A 24,622-nucleotide genomic window follows, 5' to 3' on the forward strand; every position below is an offset into this window, starting at 1 on the left:
ATCAAAACTGTGGCATAAATTTAAGCCGGTATTATCTGTACAAGTCTAAGTAGAACAGAAGCAATGATTCTATTGTACAGAAAATGTATTTATTACACATTAAACTAAACTTTATATACAGTTTATCTAGAAAAAAAGAAAAAAACAGCTCCTAATTATAAATCTTCCCAACGCAGAACATCCTCACCATTAGTGATGACACGGGGGCACATTTCCTGAATACTCACAGTGTCTAATAATTCAATAAACTTTGAGAAGTAGTACAGCCAACAGGTCCAAGCCATCTACAGGAAACAAAAATCAGTTTACACCTGTAACGTTTGAAACAATCTGTTCATTTATCCACTGGTGTGTTAAAAAAAAAATTCAATTTTTTCATCATCAGCTATAAATGTACTATATGCCAAACATTACTATTGGTACTTGAAACATTTATTCATTAACATCTTTGAACAAACAGGGTGATAACAGAATCACCCAAGAGCCCTATTTGCTGCACTCAGTCCAATATTGGGAAGTGTGATTACAAATAATTGTATCATTGGCTGGCAATTGGATACACAGGACCTATAGTAACCGCTCCCATCGCTGTGGGAGGACGGATACCATTAAAAGCCAAATTCTGGGCAAAAATAATACAATTTAATATAACGTCGACGCACGAACAAACACAGTGAACGTAAAAACAATATACGTGCCTCTGGCTTTCCCTATATGCGAGCGGTGTTAGGTCTTACTGTGGTGTAAATTCATTAACATCTTGTAATAGGGAATTTCTTAACGAGTTGGGCCCAAACCCCTATTCCATGGCTTCCTCAGGTGGTGTCCTATCACCAATCTATTTCTGTGTTTCAGTTAAACAACAAAATGTACTTTAATTATATATAGTAAACAATACTGCATTTACAATACGGTGGTCAATGTGCAAAAACAATGCTATAAATGACTGCTCCACCGCCACATATATTCTTTATTTCCCTAGAAAAACTGATTTATTGTTAACTACAGAACATGTGCTATTTGTAAACTCTTTCAAAGTGGTCCCACGGCCACAGGAAAGAAAAAAAAGGAGGAGAATTGCTCAAAACACACGTGTATTACAAGAACCAATCCATGCAAACAGCAGCATTGCAATACCCTAGGGTTTTTGGCAATTTAAAATCATTTCCATTTTATTATAGGACACATAATTAATAGTCAAGGCTAAAAAAATAAAAAAAATAAAAACACACACACTTTTCTTTTTGCCAATTACCCCAAGTGACATTCTCACCACATTTACCTTTTATATATTTGATGTACTTGAATGATCAGAGGCATGTTATCATAAATCTAAACTTATGCCAAGTTACTTACCCTGACAGCCAGGGGTGACCTAGAGTAATCAACAACATCACAACGATAGGAATAACTTGTACCCCAGCCTGCCACAAGAAACTTGAAAAAGGGAACAAAAAAGCATTGTTATAAAACATTGTTAAAATTCAAGGACGTATTAACCTAAAAGAAATAACTTTTGTACAAAGTTATGGCAGTCTCCCTCAAACACGTTCACAATTAACATGAAATATTACAAATACAGAACATCCAGTGTTGAAGGTGCAATCCTACGTAGAACAACTTAAATGCCAGCAACGTGTCTAACAAAAATTGTAAATAGTTCAGAATAGTGATAGATTTGTGAAAAAATATGCTCTGTTATTTTTTTACAATATGAAGTTTGGAATGGATGAAACAATGACTATGAATCTTGTTGGGCCCGACCCAATAACAACAGAAAAGGATAAGTAAGAGAGAAGTATAAGACGCACCATCAACTTTGCGTGTCACCATTTATACACATTTCCAGCAAAAACACTTAAAAATTGATTGCAAAAAACTAGCATGATTGGAAACTCTAGTAATTTGAACCGATTCATTGTATCGCTGTTATTAATTTGATTTGGTCCTATGTTAGGACTACATATTTTATATTACTGTATGTGAAGGTGAGGGGGTAATCAGGCCATCAATAAAAAGGTATTATGCCCGCTGGTTACCTCTGATCCATATTTGGGGTTTTAGAGTGTCAGCTCTTGAACCTGTTTGTTGTACATGCAATGTATGTAATTGTGCATCAATAAAGAATGTTCAGTGTTTTACCTTTCCAGGAGTGCCAGCAAGCAGATATTGCTAGGCTATGCACTTCAAGGGGGTTTTTTTACGGAGAAAGTTTTGTCAGAATGTGTCTAGGTAGCGGAGTTCCAGAGATACTGGATACCCCAAAAATGTACTCGGGAATCAGGTCGGATTCTCGGATACATCGCTCCAGCAAAATCTCCCCTTGAAAACACTTGCGTGATTCACCGCCAGGACTCCCTGCTTCAGCACAGACCAGAAAGGTAAATGGGGCATAGGGATGTGTGGTATCCCTTAAACGGTAAAAGGGTCCCTAGTATAAGGGGGGATGCACAGTTAATTCCCTGCTTACCCAGAACCTGGTATAGGGGTTCTGGGGGTACTCCAACCATATATAAGGTTGTGAGGGTTTTTATGAAACTTATGTCCGGTTTTCAAGAAGGGAATGAGATACAGCCCTGTGAATGAACCGAAGCGGTTTTTCATTCTACTTTGGGACTTAGAAAAAATATTTTGTTTCATAATGTTTTAATAGCACAGAAGGCTGTGCGGATTTTAAAAGCCTAAGTCAGGATTGCAGTGTGTGAGGAATATGGCTAGTGGGAATAAAAGGAAAGAGTCTCATTCATTCTCTCATAACCAGAAGACAGACAGAATAAAAAAGTGTAATGTATATTTTATTAAACAGGTATGCTTAAAATGTATTTATGCTTGTGCACTGTAAAATAAGCTGGGACTTTCAAAGCCGGTATTCTGAGTGAGCCAGGGGGCTACCAAACAGTGGTGCCCCTGTGTCTACTCGAGGTCCGGACTTGAAAGCCACAGATGCTGCCAGAGTTGTGAAGAACATTTGGGCAGGATGGCTAGGTGAAGAAGCCACGTCCTGGGATCAATGCAAGCCGTTACGGCTAGCATTTGCCTTCCCAGACCTGGAGGCACCTAGCCCCGTGGGTGGCTTCTGCATAGCAAGTGGCAAACTCGTGCATGTCCATGTTTCATTCAGAAGATCCGCTTGCCCAGCTTCAGAAGACTGGAAGACATCTGAATGGCTGGTTGAAAAGTTCCCACGCTGGGATTGGCTGTAGTAATGAATTCCAAAATACTATAAGAAACCCTGCAGCCAATCCGGACAAGAGCTTTCTAAGCGCCAAGACGGCAGCAGCAAATTCGAAATCACCAAAAGATGCTCTGAGAGAAATACCAGCGAGCCGGCTTCAGAAATTTCAAGGCAAGACATTTTCTAAATCCCACTTTTCGGGGCCAAGGTCTGAAAAGAGAACGTAGCGGTCGCGGCTGGGATTGCAAGTCATAAGGAGTACCAGGACGTTTGGTACTATCTCCCGGTCAAGGGATTTCTGCAGCTCCGGAATAGATACAGTGGTGGTGTTAGGAACTTTATGCCAATTTGAGTTCCAGGACATTTCGGGCCAACTCCAGTCAACCTAAAAACTTTGTTTTATGGACTGTTTCACCTAGGAAAGGCTAGTTTTGCAGCCCAGACCCCCAGTAAGTGTGTTTTCTCTTGTATTTTGTAATACACTGTGCGTACGTCTGTTTCTATGGAATAAATGACAATTTGTTTTACTATTTGGTTTTGCTCAGTGATATGATCCCGGTATAAAAAGGTGTAAATGCCTGGTCTCCCTTGACACTGTATTATATACAAACACACACAGTGAGTAAACAAAGAAAAGAAAGGTGGAAAAATCCTCCATGTAAAGCAAAAAAAAAAAATGTGCCGAGCAATTGCATTTTAAGTGAAACTTCTTTGTCTTTTGTCACAAATATTGTATTTGTGATTGTTTTGATTTTTAATCAAAACATTACCATATCAGTGACAAAACGCAAAGACGTTTGACTTAGAACGCGCGAGCTAGACCCACACCCGTTTTAGCTATTTGCACTTCTATATTTATACTAACAGTGAATTCCTCGTGTGCGCGCGAGAAACAGTGTGCGCACGCGCGCAAGAGACAGTGTGCGCGCGAGAAACAGTGTGCGCACGCGCGCAAGAGACAGTGTGCGCACGCGCGTGACACCGTGCGCACATGACTGAGTGCGCGTGTAACACTGTGCGTGCGAACAGGAGAATGACTATAGGCTTCTGCGCATGCGTGGCAGGGTTTACAACCTCCTCTTTTGCGCATGCGCTGCCTAGCCATTTGGCGTCACTTCCATCATGGTTTTTCGTTACAACACAAGGGATTTTCCCTATAAAAACTCTGTAGGTGCCAGCAAAGAAGAAGTTTCACTTCAAAAATACCACTTGTGAGCACATCATGTCTCAGACATGTCTACAAACCCTGCTATTGCCCATTATCTCTTAGAAAAAACTGTGCAATACGGCAGGCATAAGCTTATAGGGGTTCATATTAAAATGGACATGAAGGAAAAAGTGACTGTTCTCATTTGTATGTCATTGCCCAGAATCCCTAGCTGCAGGGCCACCGACCGATTTCCCGGTGCCCAGGACTAGTTACAACTGGGCCCCTCACCCCGTGTCGGCAGTCTTGGGGAGAGCCAGGGTCTGGCGGCAACGAGAGGACTGGCCTCCCTCACCATTTCGCGAAGGGCCTCTCTGAACCCCATAGAGCTGGGGAGAGCCAGGGGCCGGCAGCAACAAGAGGACCGGCAGCGGGGCTCAACTGTTTTGTTTGGCCACCGGGACCTCTGCAGCTACCTGGCCCGGGACACTTGTCTTGGCTCTCCATGTGTCTGTGGCCCTGCTTTCGACTGCAGTCCTGCTTTTCAACATTATCTGTTAGCTGCAGACGTCAGAATGTGTGCACAAGTGATCTTTTTATTTGCTGTACACATATGGAATTTTACATTTCATAGATGCACGGACGACATGTTTTACTTATTAAGACCCCATCTAGCATAAACTTAACATGAAATTCTTCTGTGAACTTACTTCATAGACCATGTATAAGGAAAAGGCCACCATAGTGAAGTTATAGAGCGCCATTAACTGCGTCAGATGAAATGGTTTCCTATTCTCCATGAGCCTGGGACCCAGGGATGTCACAAAATAAATGTAAGCGACAATAATAATTGTTTGCGGGATGGGAGATGACATGAGAGGCCAATCTTCCACCCTTGGATCTACGGAAAAGAAAAACGGTGATTTCATGTTAATTGTACTAAAGAATAGTCCCAATAAACAAACATTTATATGATGGGGTTTTTTTTACCGCTAACAAGGCTTAGGGGTTATTTATTAAATTCCCACTAACATAAAATAAATAATTGATGTATAAAATGTTTTACCAGGAAGTAATACATTGAGAGTTTCCTCTCATTTTCAAGTATGTCCTGGGCACAGAGTTAAGATAACAAATAATAATACATGGTTACAAATCCATTTACATAAGTGAACAGGGTATAGATTATATACAAGACATTGTATGCACTGTTAGAGATAATATATATTACAGTATAGGCGCGTGTAACCGTTACAGACCAGATTAAAATGTGAGACAGCTTTAGTTTTGGAAGAGGCTGCACTTATAGTGCCGTCGCCGGCGACAGCACGCTGTGGTTGCTGGAAAAATCAAATTGACTACATCCAGCGATCGCGACCAACCCATCGCTCCGTCTCTACTATAAGCGCACGCGACAGCGGCAATACATTTGTTTTGCCGCGGCGCCGGTACTATAAGCGCAGTCTCAGACTGGTGGTGGCTGAGAGAGTCTCCGGTAGATTGTTCCAGTTTTGGGGTGTACTTCAAATGGAAGTTATCGTACGACAGTGGCCCCACTTCGGTGTATATAGGATTACCCCCTTACACACGTATGCGCTTAATATGCTATGAAGCAGCTTCCCAGTGCTGGAGAAGATACTAGTTCCATTTTTTTAATAGAGCAATTTTTTTCTTCAGCACAGGATAGTGGTTCCACAGCATAGTGATCAAGGGGCTTAAACTCCCAAATATGCCAAGAGCACTATCCCCTTAATTTCCTAAAATATAAGACACTTTCTGCAGCTGTTCAATGGTTCTCATAAAAAAAAAAAAATTAAAAAAAAAAGCTTTTGGTGGCTTAAATTCTCATAAAAAGTATGCTAGCAGGAAATCAGCAACTAAACATTAAACTTCACATTTATATTTAAATATTGAAAAATAAATTAGTTTATCAGCCTCAGAAAGACTGGATTTATATATGAACCTCGATCGTCCTCATTGCTTTTGGACTCCAGCCAGCACGGTATAGGTGGAAGCACAGTCACCCAGCCTCTAAATCATTAACTTGTTCTGTTATCCATTAACAAATCCAGTTTCCTACGACTTCTCCGCACTAGCTCAGTAACCATCGGAGCTCGACTTTCTTCACCTTTCACACATTGACAATACAATTGAGACGCCTTCCTCCATTTTCTAGCATATCTCCTATCGCCCCGAGATTAAACTTGTCTTTTAGATTCCAAGGACTCTACAAGACACCCACTTAAAATAATGAAAAATACAAAAATAAAAAAAAACGAGGAAACAAAATATTTTTTTAGCTCCGTATTATATTTTGTTATCGGTGTTGGAGACAATTGAACTTGAAACACTTTAGCTGGCCTGGCCCTACGGCAAACATCCAACAGGTTGATTCTACACGAAGGACCATTAGAAGCAACAAACCAAGATGCTACAAATGGATCTGTATCAAGAAGAAAATATAGTTTTAATGTGAAGCCACATTAACTGGATTTTTTTCTATATTGCTGGTATTTATAAAACTATAACCTAGAAGTACCAGAAATATGGTGCTTGTGGCTGAAATACAGAAAAATAACTAAAAATATGCCATACGAGCTGGTTCTGGGTCTCCAACTAGCTTCCCCCATTTCAAAGATTATTGTATTGAACTTTAAGCGACTAGGTGTTACACACCGTTTGGCAGTTTTCCCTTTTTTTAGGCTCAAGTTTTATTCTACCTACATAAAACGTGCTGCTGAAGAGAGATGTGCAAACGCCGCTGTTTCGATCGAAGTTTGAAAAACCACATGGAAGTTTTGATGAAACTTTTGGCACCAAAGTGGCAAAAAAAATCAGCCCCGAAATTTTTCAAAACGTATCGAATTTTTTAAAGTATTTGAAATTATTTGAACAAGCAATGCCCACTGACTTTTTAGCATTAAGCAAACTTGTCTCAAACTTTTGAATCGAAGGAAACTTTCGACCAACCAGAAAAAGGGGGAAATTCGCAAAGTATCCCAACATGGCTAAAAACGTTTGTACGTCTACTGCTAGAGCCCAAACTGTTATGCTTTTGTCTAGTGCAGGGGTTCTCAACTACAGCCCTCAACAATCTCCCCCCCAAAAGGTCAGGTTTTCAGAATATCCCTGCATCAGCACTGGTGGTGCAGTCTTTGACTGAGCCACATGTGCTGAAGCAGGGATATCCTGAAAACCTGACCTGTCAGGGGGTTCTTGAGTTGAGAACCTCTGCTCGAGTGCAAGAAGTCTCCCGCCATTTGGTTACTTACATGCACAAAACTGACAGCCAGGACAAAGGTCTCATCTCCCTTAACCAGGAATCAGTTAATTACCTATACCAAGTACAGATGCAGCCACGAGTATCCGAACACTCGCCTTGGAAAATCTGGGGCAATCTCACAGTAATGCTGCAACATTTCTGTGACATTTCTGCAGACATACTAATGGCCCATCGGATTAACACAGCGGGGGTCCCTGGCAGTCCCATTGAAACTGAATGAGACTGCCAGGGACCCCCGCTGTGGTAATCCGATGGGCCATTAGTCTGTCTGCAGAAATGTCGCAGCATTACTGGGAGATTGCCCCAGATTTTCAAAGGCAAGTGTTCGGATACTCGTGGCTGCATCTGTAGGTAAGGGGTGGTGAAGCCTCACTCACCGGTTATTTTTGCAAAAATATAGGTATATTTTCTTCAAATACTTTTAAAGCCACAGCCACATAGAGGGCAAGTGCTCCCTGCCTAAGGAGCCAAAAGTTTAACCAGAAGCAGGAGGTCGAGTACTCATCCACTATCCACTGATATTCTCCAAATGACATCACTCTTAATGGACTCACCAGCATCTTTAATCCATTCATCGTAAAGAAGTACTGCCCTTGAGGTTAGTTCCTTGAAGGCCATGCTCACTGGAATTCCGACTTGCTCTGCAAAACATAAAACAAAATGTCTAAAAATGTACACACAAAAAGCTAAATAATTAAATATATTTATACAGAAGGGTTTTTAAAGCCTTATAAAAACAACACAACGACCATTCTATTCACTCAGTATCTTATGGGTTTAATTCCTATACCAGATAAGGGGAAAAAAAAAAAAAACCTCAATGAAAAGTAGCTGTAGAGGGAGAAAGGGGGTGGCCTGGTATTAAAGGGGTTGCACCCCATATGGCCATCCCCTGACCTCACCAGAGACAAGGGGTTAACTGGACTGCGGTCCAGGGATGAGGTTTGCACCTTATACCTTGAAAATGTATGTTCCCCTGTTTCATTATAAGCATGTATATTAATGTTTTAAAGTGCATTTCTGTATCTCCAATTCTGGAGGTCGCAGAGAGTTCATATTTGGCCAATATGTGGAGTCACTCTAGGCATTAAAAACTGGTAAAGGTCGACCCACTGAGCCCACCAGAATGGAACTTATTAATATGTGTAGATATTAAAGTGTATATGTATTTTATTTTGGATCTGTTCTGAAAATGCAGACGCCATTTGCTAGGCTAATAAGTCATGAAGGGCAAACGGCTGAGTAGCCTAAGCACGGTGATCAAAAAGTAACTGCCTTGATTGTTACCCAATGTCTAGGGATTAAGTATTAGTCAATCAACAAACTCTGCCAGTCTAATTGTTACCTGAGGGCATGGGTTAGTCTGTGTCTCCACATTAGAGAGTGAATACAGATAATTGTTCACCAATAGGCTGTGTTCAATGTTAAGAATAGGGTTGCAAAGGTATATAAACTGTGTCAACCCTACAGTTTTTATTTGTGCTTCTGATACCATCTTGAATGTCACTGGATTGCTGGAGTTGTGCTTCTGATACCATCTTGAATGTCACTGGGTTGCTGGAGAATTGCTATTGGATACTTCTCCATCCCCCAACCCTAAGTAAGTGTTACCTTCTTGCCTGTTAATTGTACTATATTGCTGTGTTCACCTTATTTAAGGAATAAATTAAATTTTATTATATCTAAGCCTCGTTCAGTTCAACCCAGATATTTGGTGTTCATTATATCTTGTCATAAGCTACCGTGACAGTAGCGAATTGACATTTATGATAAAGATAGGATAAATAAAGCTGGATAAATGGAGTGTTGAACATTATGATAGCAGTCAGACTAGCCACACTGAGAAAATGTACCAGATGTAGTTTTATGGCACGTGGGACAGCCACGTGCAGAGGCAAAACTAGAAGGGGGGGGGGGGGGGTGTTTGGGGCAAAATCCCCCCCCCCCCCTCCTGGCACATTCAGTATGTTGCAGCCCTGCACTGATCGACCTGTCACAGTGAGAGCTGCAGTCAGTCACAGCGCACCCGATCCTGCTTCACTACCGTGACATCAGGATCAGACACTATGACCGGCAGCTGTGCTGTCTGATAGGTGTGTTAGTGCAGCGCCAGTCAGTGAGAAGGGACGAGGGAGGCAGAGAAAAAAGAGTGGACGGCAGAAACTGAGGCAGGTGTGAGGCAGAGACATGCAGGACTCTGCCCGACTCTCCTCTCCATGATGTCAGGGGGAGGAGTTGCTGTGTGTGCAAGTATGCTGCGTGTCTGCAAGTGTGGAGTGTATCAGTGTATCATGCTGTGTAAGTAAGTGTGCTGTGTGGCTGTGGAGTGGGGGTGCTGTGCAATTGGAAAAACTTGCCCCAGGCACAAAATCACATGCTGGTGTGCATGTGTGATAGATAGATATATTCACCATGTATGTACATAGCACTTCACAGCAGTAATACACGTGCTATAACATCCACAAAAGTCCAAGACCAATCCCAGCTAAAATTGAGAATATAGGACTGTAAAAAAGTTTTTAATTAAAAATAATAATAGGTGTCCAGACCATCTACCCTAGATCACAAGCACGTTGCCTAAAACTAAATCCGCCAATGTGGACCTGACCTACAGCAAATCAAAGTTTCTACGACTCGTTGTCCCAGCCATTGCCATACCCCTTGCTTCCCTAATCAACTATTTTGTCTGCAGGCCATATCCCCAAGCCCTGGAAAACTGTCAGAGTAGTCTTCAAAAGTGGGTAAAAAAAAAAACAAATATGTTTCGAACTACAGGCCATTCTCTCTTCTTCCAGTACTATCTAAAATCATGGAAAAATGTGTCAACTCCCAATTAAGTGATTACTATACCAAGACAATGTCCTTCGCCAACTTCAATCTGGCTTTCGTCCAAAACCCTGCACAATAACTACCCTCCTAAAAGTTTGCAATGAGATCCAAATGTCGAATGGAATTGGGACGTCTTACTGGTGCACTAATAGATTTTGCAAAGGCTTTTGATACTGTTAATCGTGTTATCTTGTTAAACAAACTGTGGAATAGGGGAATGATGCTTTAAACTGGTTTCAGTCCTACCCATCAGGTAGATCCCAACACGAGTCTCTCTGGCTCTAACTCCAACCCCTTGGATATCACCCGAGGTGTCCCACAAGGCTCTGTTCTGGGGCCCCTACTCATTTCTGTCTTCATCAACGACCTACCTACAGCCTTGTATGTGAGCTTCAATGCACATGTACTGTATGCAGATGACACAATCTTATATGCACCCAGCCCTAGCCTCTCTGACTTTGGAATACGTTTCTAATCTGATGAGAAACTGGATTTCCTAAAACAAACTGTTTTCAAACACTGACAAAACCAACAATGGAATATGGGACCAAGCCTACAGTACATTTCTAAAGCTACAAATGACAGAGCTACAGATCAGAACCAACTCTAATATCATCCTAGATCCCATCACTAGTTTTAAATATCTGGGCATATGGTGCGTCCCCATTTAATATTTGGGTTGCACATCGATACCTGGATATCCAAAACCTATGCCAAACTAGGCGTACTTTATAGCAGGGGAGCACAATCTGTTTTTCCCTGCGCCCCCGTCAGGGGAGCACAATCTTTCGTTCTGGGCATCATGACGCCGCGTTGCCATGGCGACACATCTCCAGAAGCCGCCTGAGCCAAGGTAGGTGCAGTTTACAGAGGCCTTTGCCGCTTCCCCGGCATTTAATTTAAGTGCCTTTGCGAAGCGCGTGGGGCCTCCGTAAATACAGCACCCCCTGCCGACAATCTCGCGCCCCCCTGCTTTATAGGAACAAGTCCTCCCTAAGACAGCTGGTTAGAAAGCGTATCGCACAGCAAATACCAATTATAGACTATGGGGACATAGTATATGATAAAGCACCTCAAACTCACCTTTGCAAACTAGACACTCTACGACTCAATATGCCGCTTTGTCCTCCAATGTAACTACAACACACATGACTGCGAAATGCTCAAAGACAAAATTAGCCATTACTTGAGGCTAGGTGCAAAGTTTATTTTTCCTGTCTTGCCTTTAAATACTTTCTGGGCAAGCTAACCATGTATCTGGACAAGCGCCTCATCCCTCCCAGACACAGCTCTTACCCGAGATCTGACTCCAAAAGACTTTTTATGGTCCCATGGTTCAACAATGAATCCGGCCGCTCTTCCTTTTACCGCGCACCTCACAACAAACAATCTACCAGAGACTCTGAAAATCGCCACCAGTCCAAGTTCTTTCAAAACTAAGGCGGTCTCACATTTTAATCTGGTCTGCAACTGTTCCATACGCCCATAACATATACCAATCTTTAACTGTTCATACACTTGCTTTATATTTAATGTAACCATGTATTTGTCGTCAGAACTCTGTGCCCAGGACATACTTGAAAACGAGAGGTAACTTGAATGTATTACTTCCTGGTAAAACATTTTATAAATAAATAGGTTACACTCGAATCCATCACAGTTCACAATGTAGGTAAAAGCTGTCGTTTTTACCAGTGTAACATTGCAAAGATACGCCCTTTTTCTCTGTCCCGTTACTGCAAAAACTCTACTGCGGCACTCATTCTCTCCAGTCTCAACTATTGTAACCTCCTGCTGTCCGGCCTTCCTGCCTCTCACCTGTCTCCCCTAAAATCTATCCTTAATGCTGCTGCTAGAATCACTTTACTCTCTCCTACATCTGTCGCCACATCTCTCCTGCTGAAATCTCCTGAGTGCCTATCAAATCCCGTATTACTTCAAAATGCTCCTCTCTTTTAAGGCTACGTTTATAGTGCTGGCGACTGTTACTGGAAAATCAAATAGAGATGACTTCCAGCGATCGCGACCAATCCGTTGCGTCGCGCTTACTATAAGCGCATGCGGCAATGCATTTGTTTTGCCGCAACGTCGAGTCACTGTCACTATAAGCGTAGCCTACGACTACATTCTTTCCTGCCTCTCCTTGTATCACAGCCCTAGTTTCTCACTATGCACCTGCCTGTCTCTTGCGTTCTGCTCAAGGATGTCTTCTGTCTACCAGTTTTGTATCTAAAGCCCACTCCCGCTTAAAACCTCTCACTCACGGGCCAACACCTCTAATGTCCTTCCCCGTCAATATTCGACTACTGGTACCAGTGCAGGCAGTGTTAGGGATAATCTGGGTTTTCCCTTGCAGTGAGCAGCTCCCTTGAGTGACAGGGGGGTAGGCCTAGGGTCTGTATTCTGCCCTATCAGGGGCTCAGACCTAAGGCCTTCCCCCTGTGTACAAAAGGGGCTGCAGAGTCAAATTCTAGGAGTTCTGTGGGCTGGAGAGATCCTCTCCCTCAGGGAATAAGGGAGCTAAGGATAGACTTGGTGGCCTGTAGCTCCCTGGGTTGAGTCCAGGGACCCTTGGAAGAAGTGTACTTGTTGAAGAATAAAGATCTGTTCCTGTTTTATACTCCTGTCTGAGAGTGCAGTTAATCCGGGGAATGGAGGCCCTGCAGCAAGTAAAGAACTGAGAGGAACCCTTAAGCCGGTCCTATTCGTCCCCACTAACACTGGCGGACACTCAGTATCCTGTAAGGCTAGCAGGTGAGCAGCACAACACCAGGTAACAGTGAAATCTCCCAGAGATGTATCATTGAACCAAATGTGTATTCAAATATTACTTTGTTCTAAAATATTAAAAACCAGAGACCGAACATGAAACACAGACAGAGCTCAGTGCTACATCCATTAACACAGATACACGGTACAGTGATATATATATATATATATATATATATATACACACATGTATATATACACACATGTATATATACACACACACACATCAGTACCGTGTTAGCCGAGCTTCAATAATCAAAAAATAAATAGATGATACCGTTCTGTGGCTAACGAAAGGCTTTTATTTGTGCGAGCTTTCGAGATACACTGATCTCTTCTTCCGGCGATGTTACAATGAATGAAGCAAAGGGTATACTTAAAAACAGTGTCTCTTGGAATTATATCTCTGCTTGTCCCTCCCCTGTGTGTGGATGTGATTTATGGCTAGAGGTGTTAAATGGTTCCTGAAAGTTAGTGATGTAAGAGTGTGTGTGTGTGTATCTGTGTGAATATAAATGAATGGAGAGCCCACAGTGTATACAGTGCTTTACAAAAGGTGTGTGTGGAGTGGGAGTTAATATAAATGGTGTGGGTAGGTGTGGAAATGTGAGAGATTGTAGCATAACTAAAAGTGTGTGTAGATACTATGTGGTCCCTATTGGTATATAGGGATGGAAAAACAAGGAGTATTAGTATGTGTAAGAGACATATGTGTGTGCATACGTATAGCACAGTGTGTACAGACATGGCCTTTAGCGCTCATAGGAGGAGAGTTCACTTGTGTAAGTAATGACTCATAAAATTTCGATCTCTGTTTAGGCCACCGCTAAGTGTTCCGAACAGTTGCATACACTTTCTTTTTAATAAAATGGTCTTTTAGTTTAACCCTTTGGCCAAAGTGTTGTAAGCCCTTGAGCCCCTCCAAGGCAGACCACATCTCAAGGGTCCTAACACTAAAGTAAATTCTTAATAACCTGTACATTACCAGGAAGAATGATTTATAATAAATCTGTCAAAATTAGTTGCATAGTTCTAAGTCTGATTGAAGCTCTTATTAACCTGTACATTACCAGGAAAAGCACTCTGTATTAGATTTGTCACAATCAAACTGTATGCAGGTTCCCATGGGTGTGGAGGTGAAATGGAGTGAGCTTTTAACCCTTTAAAAGTGGGAGGGAGTGAGCTTCAAAACTGGGAAGGAGGAGCCACCCTCCAAATCAGCCAGGACCAGCTGAACAGAATTGCAAAACATACAGAACCCCAATAAGCTCATGTTCTGTCTCTGGTTTTAAATATATATTGCCATGCTCAGTAGCAATCCTCTTTGACACCTATACATATATATTGTGATTATTTTGGGGGTTCAATATGAGCTTATTGGGGTTCTGTATGTTTTGTTCTAAAATAGCATGAAAACAAAATCTTCAAATACACCATCCATGTTATCCCTGCAGAGTATCATGTTGAAAAGTAAATATATATTGGGGTCAATTTTAAAAGCTCCAAAAGTGATACATATTGCAAAAACTCCCATTGATTTCATGAGTTTTCAGTTAATTTGGGGCTTATTGAATCAGTGAAATATAGTGTGTCTTTTTGATCCAAATTACTTACCGGACTACTGGTCATTAAACAATTACACAGTGCCATTTTCAGATGACTGTGCATTAAAATTTGCTAATAGTCTAGTGATTGTGTGAGAAATAGCACGTAATAATATTTTCATAAATGTTTTAAGAACTGCATTAAAACAGTAAGTATATAATGCAGTATTGATGTAGTGGCAAGAATGTGTGCGACTTTATAAATCCCTGTCATTTATCCTCTAGTTTGACAATAGATTACAGTGATTTATATAAAATAAGTGCGACGAACTAGAAAGCACACTATAGGGAAAAAAAAAAGTTATGTAATATATAACTATATAATCTATATCTCTTTGGACCAAAGATCTTATAATCTATGGGGACGATTCACTACCCTCCAATATGTGTTATTGTACCTCAATCCCACATGAACACCAGTCAAGTTAACAACAGATAACATAGGTTACTGGTGTAAAATTATATAATTACACACACTATATACAGTAGACTGCAACAGCAAACATCAATGTGTATCATACATTTGTATGCGATTGGTGACTATTAATATTTTTCATAATTGAAATAGGGCTTAAAGCAAGTCTCTGGTATTGAGCTCCGTTTAGTACTGTAGGGAAGCTCAGTGGAACGTTTTGTGCTGATGTGGTCCTCTTTACCACATGGGGTTCACATGTATATCTGCAAAAACAAGCGCGCCCCAAAAAAGGAGAACATTTAAACAACTTACCGTAATTTTCTTTTCCTGGAACCATGGCAGTGGGCACATAGGCATTAGACATACATAGGGAGGGTAACTATGTGCCCACTGCCATGGTTCCAGGAAAAGAAAATTACGGTAAGTTGTTTACATTTTCTCCTTTCCTGATCACCCTGACAGTGGGCACCATTGGGACATACCCAAGCAGTGCAAATTTTAGGGAGGGATACATCAGAATAGACAACACCAGTTTAATGCCTTATCAGTTTGACCTTTATTAATACACTTTACACTTTATTTCACTACAGTTTCTAACACTCTACGCCCAAAGCTTGCATCAGCTGAAGATTGTACGTCTAGTCTGTAGTATTTCAAGAATGTATTGAATGAGGACCAGACCGCTGCTTTGCATATTTGTCCTGGTGTAGCCTGGGCCTTAAATGCCCATGAAGTAGCCATGGCCCTTGTAGAATGAGCTTTAACGTTCAAAGGTTTATCTTGTCCTTTGCTTTCATAAGCTTTTTTAATACAAGACACCATCCACTGGGAAATTGTTGTCTTTGATGCTGCTTGTCCTTTCTTTGGTCCCTCTGTCATGATGAATAATTTGTCTGACTTTCTGATATCTCTCATCCTTTCTAGGTACACTTTAAGACATCTTACCACGTCTAACTTGTGTAGTCTTTCTTCTTTCTTATTTTTTGGTTCTGGACAAAATGACGGAATCACAATTTCTTGATTCATGTGGAACTGTGATACCACCTTTGGCAGGAATTGATGTACTGGTCTAAGAACTGCATTGTCTTGATGTATGACTAGGAATGGTTCCTTGGTAGATAGAGCCTGTAGTTCTCCCACTCTCCTTGCTGAGGTGATTGCTATCAGAAACGCCATTTTCCATGACAACCATTTTAGGCCTATCTCCTGTATAGGTTCAAACGGAGCTGCTGTTAATACATCCAACACTAGAGACAAGTCCCATGTAGGTACCCTGTTCTTGATGTAGCCAGGTCACCTGTTTCCCCCTTCGTCCTCCTAGGGAGCCTCCGTGGCCAGGAGAGATACCTGGTGCTGCCGGAGGCCAGCGGCAAACCCGACGGCCATCCCAAGGGTGGGGGCCGTTGCAGGGAGCGGTGCGCTGTCTCCGCGAGCGGGCCGGTTGCCGGGGACGCGATCGGGCCGTTGCTAAGGCCGCGGTCGCGTCTCGAAGGTCCCGGCGGCCGGCGAAGAGAGCGCCGCCATTACTCCACCACTCGCGCATGCGCAGGAGTCGCGCGAGAGTAGGGACAGTGAGAGGGATGTTGCGGCGGCCATTAGGGGTTAGTGCAGGTGTAGGAAAGGCACGCATGCGGCCCCAATGTTATTACAGGCGCCCAGGGACTACAATTCCCATAGTGCTTAGCGAGGGAGGCACCAGGTGCCTCATAGGAGCCAATAGGGCTGTAGGACTGATAGGAGGAGAAGTGGATACATTTGGCGGGCTTGCAGCTACGTGGGCAGTGAGAGCAAGGAGCAGACAAGGGAAGGAGGTAGGGTACAGGAGCGAGGGACTCCCTGTACTAGGCCAGCACCCCCTTGGCCCAAGATAGCCCTGAGTCCCCCAGTAGTGTGAGTGTTGCCAGGGACAGCCCTCAGGATAGGGAACCTGTCACTTACTTTAGTTGGCAACTGGGGAACAGAAGGGAAGATAGGGACAACTGGGGGGGTTTCATAGCGGTAACCAATCCGGGGAGCCATAGCCCAGGGTCCTGTTGTAAGTTAGTGGCACGAGACAGCTGGGGGGTTCATAGCGGTAACCAGTCCGGGGAGCCATAGCCCAGTGTCCGTGTTGCGAGTGGCGAGGCGAGGGGGGGGGTTCATAGCGGTAACCAATCCGGGGAGCCATTGCCCAGGCCAGCGTTGCGCGTAGTACGAGGCAACTGGGGGGGGGTTCATAGCGGTAACCAGTCCGGGGATCCATGGCCCATGGCCCGTATTATGAGTAAGGTGGGTACAAGACATACCTTTATAGGATAGGCAACCCCGAATGCCCTAGGAGATTGACCCTTAAGCCACTTAAGGATGCTGTGCTATAGGGACGGCCTGTAGTGCAGGGTGTGTCACGTTGCTGTATCGTTAGAGAGGAACTCAGCGGATGCTGCGGTTCCAGTGACGGAGTTCGGACCCACGTTGGGAGTCCACAGAGAATATCGCCAGGATAGGATCAGACGGATTCATCACGCGTCTGACCCTTTGTGAAGCGTTGCTGATCCGAGCACTGGAGTGCTCGGCAGGTATCTACAGTTCTAAGTGCACCACCGGGCCCTTAGCTTAATAGTGACTGCGCAGTCACCCATTGACTCTCTGCAAGAGTGCGGGACATTGGGTGGGGTTCTTTGGACACTGGGTGGGATCACCTAGTGTTGGGGAATCGTCCTGCGAGACGTCACGGTTAGTGTCTCCGCCGGAGAGGGACACAGGTTATGTTATGAATGTGATGTGTCGTATTACATGTTAGTAAAGTCCTCAGTTATTATACTCCATTGTGTATGTGATCATTGTGATTGTCCTGCGATGATCCACTTCCCCTTTGGTGGGAGCCATCGCAGGTGGAGGCACTGCACCTATTGTAAGTGGTTGTCCATAGTATTGTAATTGCCCCAGGTTCCCCGTGGCGGAAGCTCAGCCCTCCTGTGAACCAACAGGTAACGCACCACACACACCTGGTAACACGTATGTTCTCCGCACCCCCACTGTATATGCGATTGGGAGGGGTGGAACACCCGTTACATTGATTTGAGGTTTTAACCTTTTAACTGCTTGAAAAAACCTGATTATCAATCTTTCCATTGCCAGATTTCTTTCCAACAAAGCTGATAGTGCAGACACCTGTACTTTCAATGAGCTGAGACTGAGACCTTTCTCAAATCCTTTATGCAGGAACTCCACTATAGATACAATTCTTGGTGAAAGGAATTTTTGTTTCTCTTTTTCACACCAATCACAAAAGCAAAGCCAGATTCTATGGTATACTCTTGATGTGGAACTTTTCCTTGCTTGTAACAGGGTTTGAATTGTTTTGTCTGAACAACCTTTCAGTCTCAATGTTTCCCGCTCAATCGCCATGCCGACAAAGCCCATTGTTTGGCATTCAGATGACATACTGGCCCTTGTCGCATCAGCCCTTTGCGATCTGGTATGTGCCATGGTGTATCTACTGCCATATTTACCAAGTGTGTAAACCAAAGCCTTCTTGGCCAGTATGGTGCTATGAATATCACCTCTGCTCTGTCTTCCCTGATTTTCCTGATTGTTTCCGGAATTAGAGGAATTGGAGGGAACAGGTATACCAACTTGAAGTGCCATTTGAAACTGAGAGCATCTGTACCTTGTGCACTTGGATGAAACTGTCTGGCACAGTAGTTCCTTACCTTGCGGTTTTGGTGTGTCGCCATGAGATCTATGTCTGGCTGACCCCATCGCTCTACCAGTTCTTGAAACACCTGTGGATATAATGCCCATTCTCCTGGGTGTATGATGTTCCGACTTAGAATGTCTGCTGTAACATTTTCTAGTCCTGGGATATGTATGGCTGTAATTTCCGACAAGTGGCACTCTGCCCAAAAGAGGATTTCTGCTGTGAGGTTCATCAGCTTTCTGCTCCTGGTTCCTCCTTGTTCGGCTATATACTTGACAACTGAACTGTTGTTTGATTCTATTTTTATACAGCCACCTCTTATATGGTCTTGGAAAGCTTCTAAGGCCCTTGTACTGCTTTTAATTCCAGCAGATTTGATGGAAGATGCTTTTCCTGGTTTGTCCAGGTTCCTTGCACCAATGTTTCTCCCATCTGGGCACCCCGACCTGTGTTGCTCGCATCTGTTGTAATTCTTACCCAGTGCACTGAGTGTAGTGTTTGTCCCTTTTCCAGGTTTCGGGTATCTTCCCTCCACTTTAATTCCTGTTTTGTGTGTGGGTGTAACAAGATTCTTGGTCTCATATGTATTGCTGCCCATTTTCTGACGCTTAATGTTGAAGCGAATTTCCCTAGGAGCTTCATGCATTCTTCTGCTGAAGTCCTGGTAGCTTTCCTGAGCTTCTTTGTTGTATGGCTATGTCTTGCCTCTTTGCGTCTGGTAGTCTCACTTCTCCTTTTGCTGTATCAAATTCTACCCCCAGAAATCTTAACAGCTGAGTGGGCATGAGATGGCTCTTGTTTCTGTTTATTAACCAACCGTGGTGTTCCAGGAAGGTTATTACCATCTTCTGGTCTTGCTGGAGTTTCTCCAGACTCCCTGATTTTACCCGGATGTCGTCCAGGTATGGGTATATTTCTACCCCTCTTTCTCTCATTTCTGCCACTAGAGGGGCTAGAACCTTTGTAAACGTCCTTGGGGAAGTCGCCAGACCAAATGGCAGTGCTGTGTACTGATAAAGATCTTGATTTACTATAAACCTTAGGCATCTTTGGTGTCCCTTTGCTATGGGCACTTGTAGATAAGCATCTTCTAAGTCTATTGCCACCATCCAGTCTCCTGGTTGTACCTCTTGAATAATCAGGTTCAACGACACCATCTTGAATTTTCTTATTTTCAAGAATAAATTCACACTTCTTAGGTCTAGGATTGCTCTGTAATCCCCTGTAGGTTTTACTAGAAAATTCTGGAATAAATTCCACATCCTCTTCCTGAGGTACCTTCTTTATTACTTCTGCTTGTAATAATTTCTTTAAAGCCGAATTCATCTGCCTTCTTTTTTCCTTGGACTGTATCCATGTTATTAAGAACATATTTCTTCTTGGCATCTCTCTGAATTCTATACTGTACCCCTGACGAATGGTCTGTAATACCCAATTGTCCTGTATTGTTTGGGCCCATGTTGCAGAAAACTGCTTCAGTCGCCCTCTACTGGCAACTGTCACGAAAAAGCCGGTCCTGGCCGCCCCTCCATGTTGTTTGTCTTGGAGATGACCTGCCAGGTCTATATGCTTTTGCTTCCTTATATTGGTTTCTATTAGCCTGTTGGAAACCGAATCTTCTGCTTTTCTTGAGGTAAAAAGTGCTCTTACCTCCTGATGCTTTTGTTATGATTGCATCCAGTTTGTTACCGAAGAGGAACTCACCTTCAATGGTAATCCACACAAGTTGTTCTTTGATGCTGTGTCAACCATCCACTGTCTGAGCCATAAAGCCCTTCTTGCTGATACCGCCAGCACCATAGATTTTGCTGCTCCTTTTACTTCGGACAGTGCTTTAAGAATAGCACTTCTTTCCACACCTTTGTATATTGCTTCTTCAATGTTGGCAATCCACACTCGCATAGCCCTTGCTGCTGACGTATTTGCTATGGCAGGTTTGAGGATGTTCCTGCGGTAACATATGCTTTCTTCCATACGTATCCATCTTCCTATCCATAGCGTCCTCCAATGACGCAAGTTCCTTATTGGAATTGTGGTCTTTTCTACTATTCTGGAAATAGCAGTATCCACCTTTGGGCTGACATCCCAAAATTTTACCTCCTCTTGTGGGAATGGATACATCTTCCCAAACCTTTTAGGCGTAAATACTCTGGCGTCTGGTTGCGCCAACTCCACCTGAATGAGGTCCTTAACTACTTGATGGATAGTAAAGACTACCTTTTTAAGCAGCAGCAGCAGCAGCAGCCCGCTTAGCCTGTCAACAGCAGGCCAGTACAGAAACTCTTGAAGCAGCCAGGACACTCTTTTTGTCTCGCCCCAAAAAGTTTATCTTTTTTGTGGGTTAACTCCTCAGTGTCTTCCAGTTCCAAAGCCTGTATCATGGCTTGATGAGTGGATCCACCCTTTCTACATCAAATTCAGATTCCTCTTCCTGAATATCTTGATCTGATGAATCCATTTCACTCTCTGACACATGAAAACAATCAATTTCAGACTCATATGATGAAAAAACCTTTCCCCTTATCCAGACTGGTCTGGGATCTAGATCTTTCCTGCGCAGGGTTAACAGCTTGCTGGACTGCCGCATCAACACTCTGTTTAACAGCCTCCTTCATCAATAAGGAAAGTGATCATTTGTTCATTGGTATCACCTGCAGGTGTCTAAGACAATCTTCACATAATTACTTCCCTATTAGGGCTGGTTTCTCACAAGCTGACACCATTTAGTTTTCTTAGCAACCTTTCATTTATGTTGCAGGGATTCCCCTGTCCCTTTTGAAGATCCTGCTTCAGGGAGGGTAACCACCGAACTAAATTATAAAAACAAAATAAATACTAAACATACACCCTAATGTATATATATACCATCTCTCTTTCCCATGTAGAACTAAAACTAAGGACTCACCTAGCCTTGGGAACTGAAGTTTTGGGTGTTTCCATTTTTGAATCCATTTCCAGCACTTGGCTTCTCCTTGCTGAGCGTTCCATGCTGCAGCTTTCACTCACACATACACAGTGTGGTCGTCGCTTCTCTGACGTCATCAAGTGCTCGTGCACGGCTCGTGTGTCTGTGCACGCATCTGCCGGCCTGCCGTGACGCTCGCGCTCCCGAGCGGCCGCGTGCACTGTACCCTTTTACCGCAGTATTTCAGATACTCACGCGGTCAATATGAACCTCCTTCGGTTCGCAGCAGAGTTCCTGGGGTAGTTCACCGCCGCGTCCCAGACGCTAGCGCGGTCAATTGAGCCATCCTCCGCTCGCAGCTATGGCTGCTCCCCCCTCCGCGTGTAGCGGGCTGCTGGGTACTTTACCGCAGCGTACCAGACGCTAATGCGGTGAGTCTGGGCCTCCACGGCTCCCAGCTGCAGCTGCTGTGCGCCTTCGATTGGTCCTTGGGCTTTGCACCTAAGCTTCCCCGCCCGCGGCTGCAGCTGCTCCCCCCCCCAACCAGGGGCTCCCCCGATTCTAAGGGGTCTCCGTCTTGCCACCCGTAGGGCGCGTCGACCGGAACTTCAGGGCAGAGAGGCTGAGACCCTGGATATCTGCACAAGGTGCAGTAGGTGAGTCCTGTTAGAAAATAACAAATCCTACTCCTAGCTGTGAGGACAGGAAAAAGACTAAGGTGCAGGTAGAGGGAGGGGCCTTTATGGCCTACCTGCAAAAGTCTATTTCCTGTCCTACCTAGAGTGAGAAGGGATTAACCCAATGGTGCCCACTGCCAGGGTGATCAGGAAAAACACTTAAGAACATAGCGCGATTTAATAATTAAAAAGCATGATTGAAGAATAAAAAAAAGAAGGTTTACACGCACAATCCATTATCTATGTAGTATGCCTTAAAAAGATCCAACTGGTGCCTGCCCCACCGCTTCAGTCTGCGGTGACTGATCTCCACCCATGGGAACCACACACACTTTGCATTGGTTCTTGCAGATACATAGCTACACACACACACACACACACACACACACACACACAATAAAATCAGCAGCAAATACTAACTTTAGAGTTGATGCGTTACTTCCACTTTAATTAGCTCCTAACAAAAAGTAGTCATGTATATATGGTGGTGTACACGGCACGCAAACGTTTGCAGAAAACACAACAAAAAGCAATTGACGTTTGGGTTCTAGATTTCAGAAGCTAAATTAAAGCAGCAGAATAGGTCAGATATAATAACTGCAGTGTGTGCTGCAAAGTGCGATCTTTAAATGGACAATGCTTTGCAAACTACGAAAGAGGACTGGTATACAGAAGTGAATACAGTGATCTATTAAACAGATGCATCTGAATGTATTCCCATTCTCCGATGTATAATTTATACAAGATTTTATTAAAAGGGCTAGGAGGAAAGGAATGAGTGGAGGCAATGAAACTACAGCATTACATTCACTGTGTGTGTGTGTGTGTGTGTGTGTGTGTGTGTGTGTGTGTGTGTGTGTGTGTGTGTGTGTGTGTGTGTGTGTGTGTGTGTGTCATGAATAAGGGTATGAGCTGTAAGAATAGCAAGTTACTTTAACAGAAAGGGCATTATGTGCTCCTATTTCCCATAAGTGTGGCGGCGACAGCAACATTTCCCACTATGGTGGATTGCAGTTTTGTAACAGCACTAAAATAAAGTACATTTAAATGGATAACATTATCTTAACGGTCATAGGATTGCAGATGTTGTAAAAATGGCTGAAAAATAATTAGCTTATTACTACAATAAAAAATGAGTAGTAATTGACTTGCTCATTCAGATCACCTGACATGCGGTCATACAAGTAGGGCCGCCGACAGGGGTGGGGACAGCCGGGACAAGTGTCCTGGGCCCGGTGGCTGCCCAGCTGCAGGCCTCACTCCACACCGATTGTCCCCGCTTCTGATGTCAGCGCGTCACCGGGCCTCCCTCCATGCTGTGCGCGCTGGAGGCTCAGCCCAGCTTACTACCGGCACGTGCTGATGTCATAGAGACCCAGCACACGCCAGCCACTCGGTGTGGGACAGTCAATGAGGAAAGAGGCCCGCAGCTGGGGAGAGCCGGGGTCCGGCAGCAGGATGTAGAGGTATACACATGTGTAGAGGTGTACATATTGTCACGGTAGCTTGTGACAGGGTATAATATACACCAAATATCTGGGTTGAATTTAACACGACTTAGATATAATAAATATAGTTTATTCCTTAAAGAAGGAGAGCACACAAGATGATACAAATAACAGACACGGTATAGACACTTACTTAGGGGTTGGACAATGAAGCAATCAGGTACAGGATTGGCAATTCTTTCAGCAATACAGGTTCAAATGAAGACATCACGAAAAGACACGAAAGACACTGGGCATAGAGCTTACACTCCTTTATATGGAGTTTCACTCCTATACCCTGGCATTGAGTGCAAGTCATTGGAGAACAATTCCTCCTTGCCACCTCACCTGAGAGGCAAAGTAATACCTGCCCACTGGGTGGGCCTTATTCTAATCAGGGGCTCATTTCCCTAGCCCCCCTCCCACAAGACCGGTGTCTGAAAGTCTGCTTGGGACAGGAAAACCTTTGTCCCAAGGTGTGAAACACAATACTTATCATAAAGTACCCACGTCCTGCTTTCCTTTGTGCTAGCATACACAAACAGGGTGGGGGAGCCTTTGATCAGGGGGTTTATTGTAGACCACTTGTCTCCCCCCTGAGCATTAACATACCATATGGGCTCTGTGTTTTTATACCACATCCAAAATACAA

General features: G+C 43.6%; 1 protein-coding gene across 2 annotated transcripts in view; it reads right to left on the reverse strand.

The window, feature by feature from the left end:
- Positions 1-24,622, reverse strand: part of LOC142489242 (very long chain fatty acid elongase 7-like) — an 85,967-nt gene that overhangs the window by 22,874 nt on the left and 38,471 nt on the right. The window contains exons 1-5 of one of the 2 annotated variants that reach the window (XM_075589687.1): positions 11,518-11,537; positions 8,160-8,246; positions 5,033-5,223; positions 1,357-1,437; positions 228-284 (exon numbers count right to left, since the gene is read on the reverse strand). In XM_075589687.1, the coding sequence (XP_075445802.1) occupies positions 228-284; positions 1,357-1,437; positions 5,033-5,223; positions 8,160-8,223 (393 nt within the window). In that variant the 5' untranslated portion in view covers positions 8,224-8,246; positions 11,518-11,537. Of the gene's footprint in view, positions 1-227; positions 285-1,356; positions 1,438-5,032; positions 5,224-8,159; positions 8,247-11,517; positions 11,538-24,622 lie in introns of those variants that run through there. The other variant, XM_075589680.1, reaches the window with a different exon arrangement.

The sequence above is a fragment of the Ascaphus truei genome, chromosome 1, assembly GCF_040206685.1.
Source record: "Ascaphus truei isolate aAscTru1 chromosome 1, aAscTru1.hap1, whole genome shotgun sequence".
Taxonomy (NCBI): domain Eukaryota; kingdom Metazoa; phylum Chordata; class Amphibia; order Anura; family Ascaphidae; genus Ascaphus; species Ascaphus truei.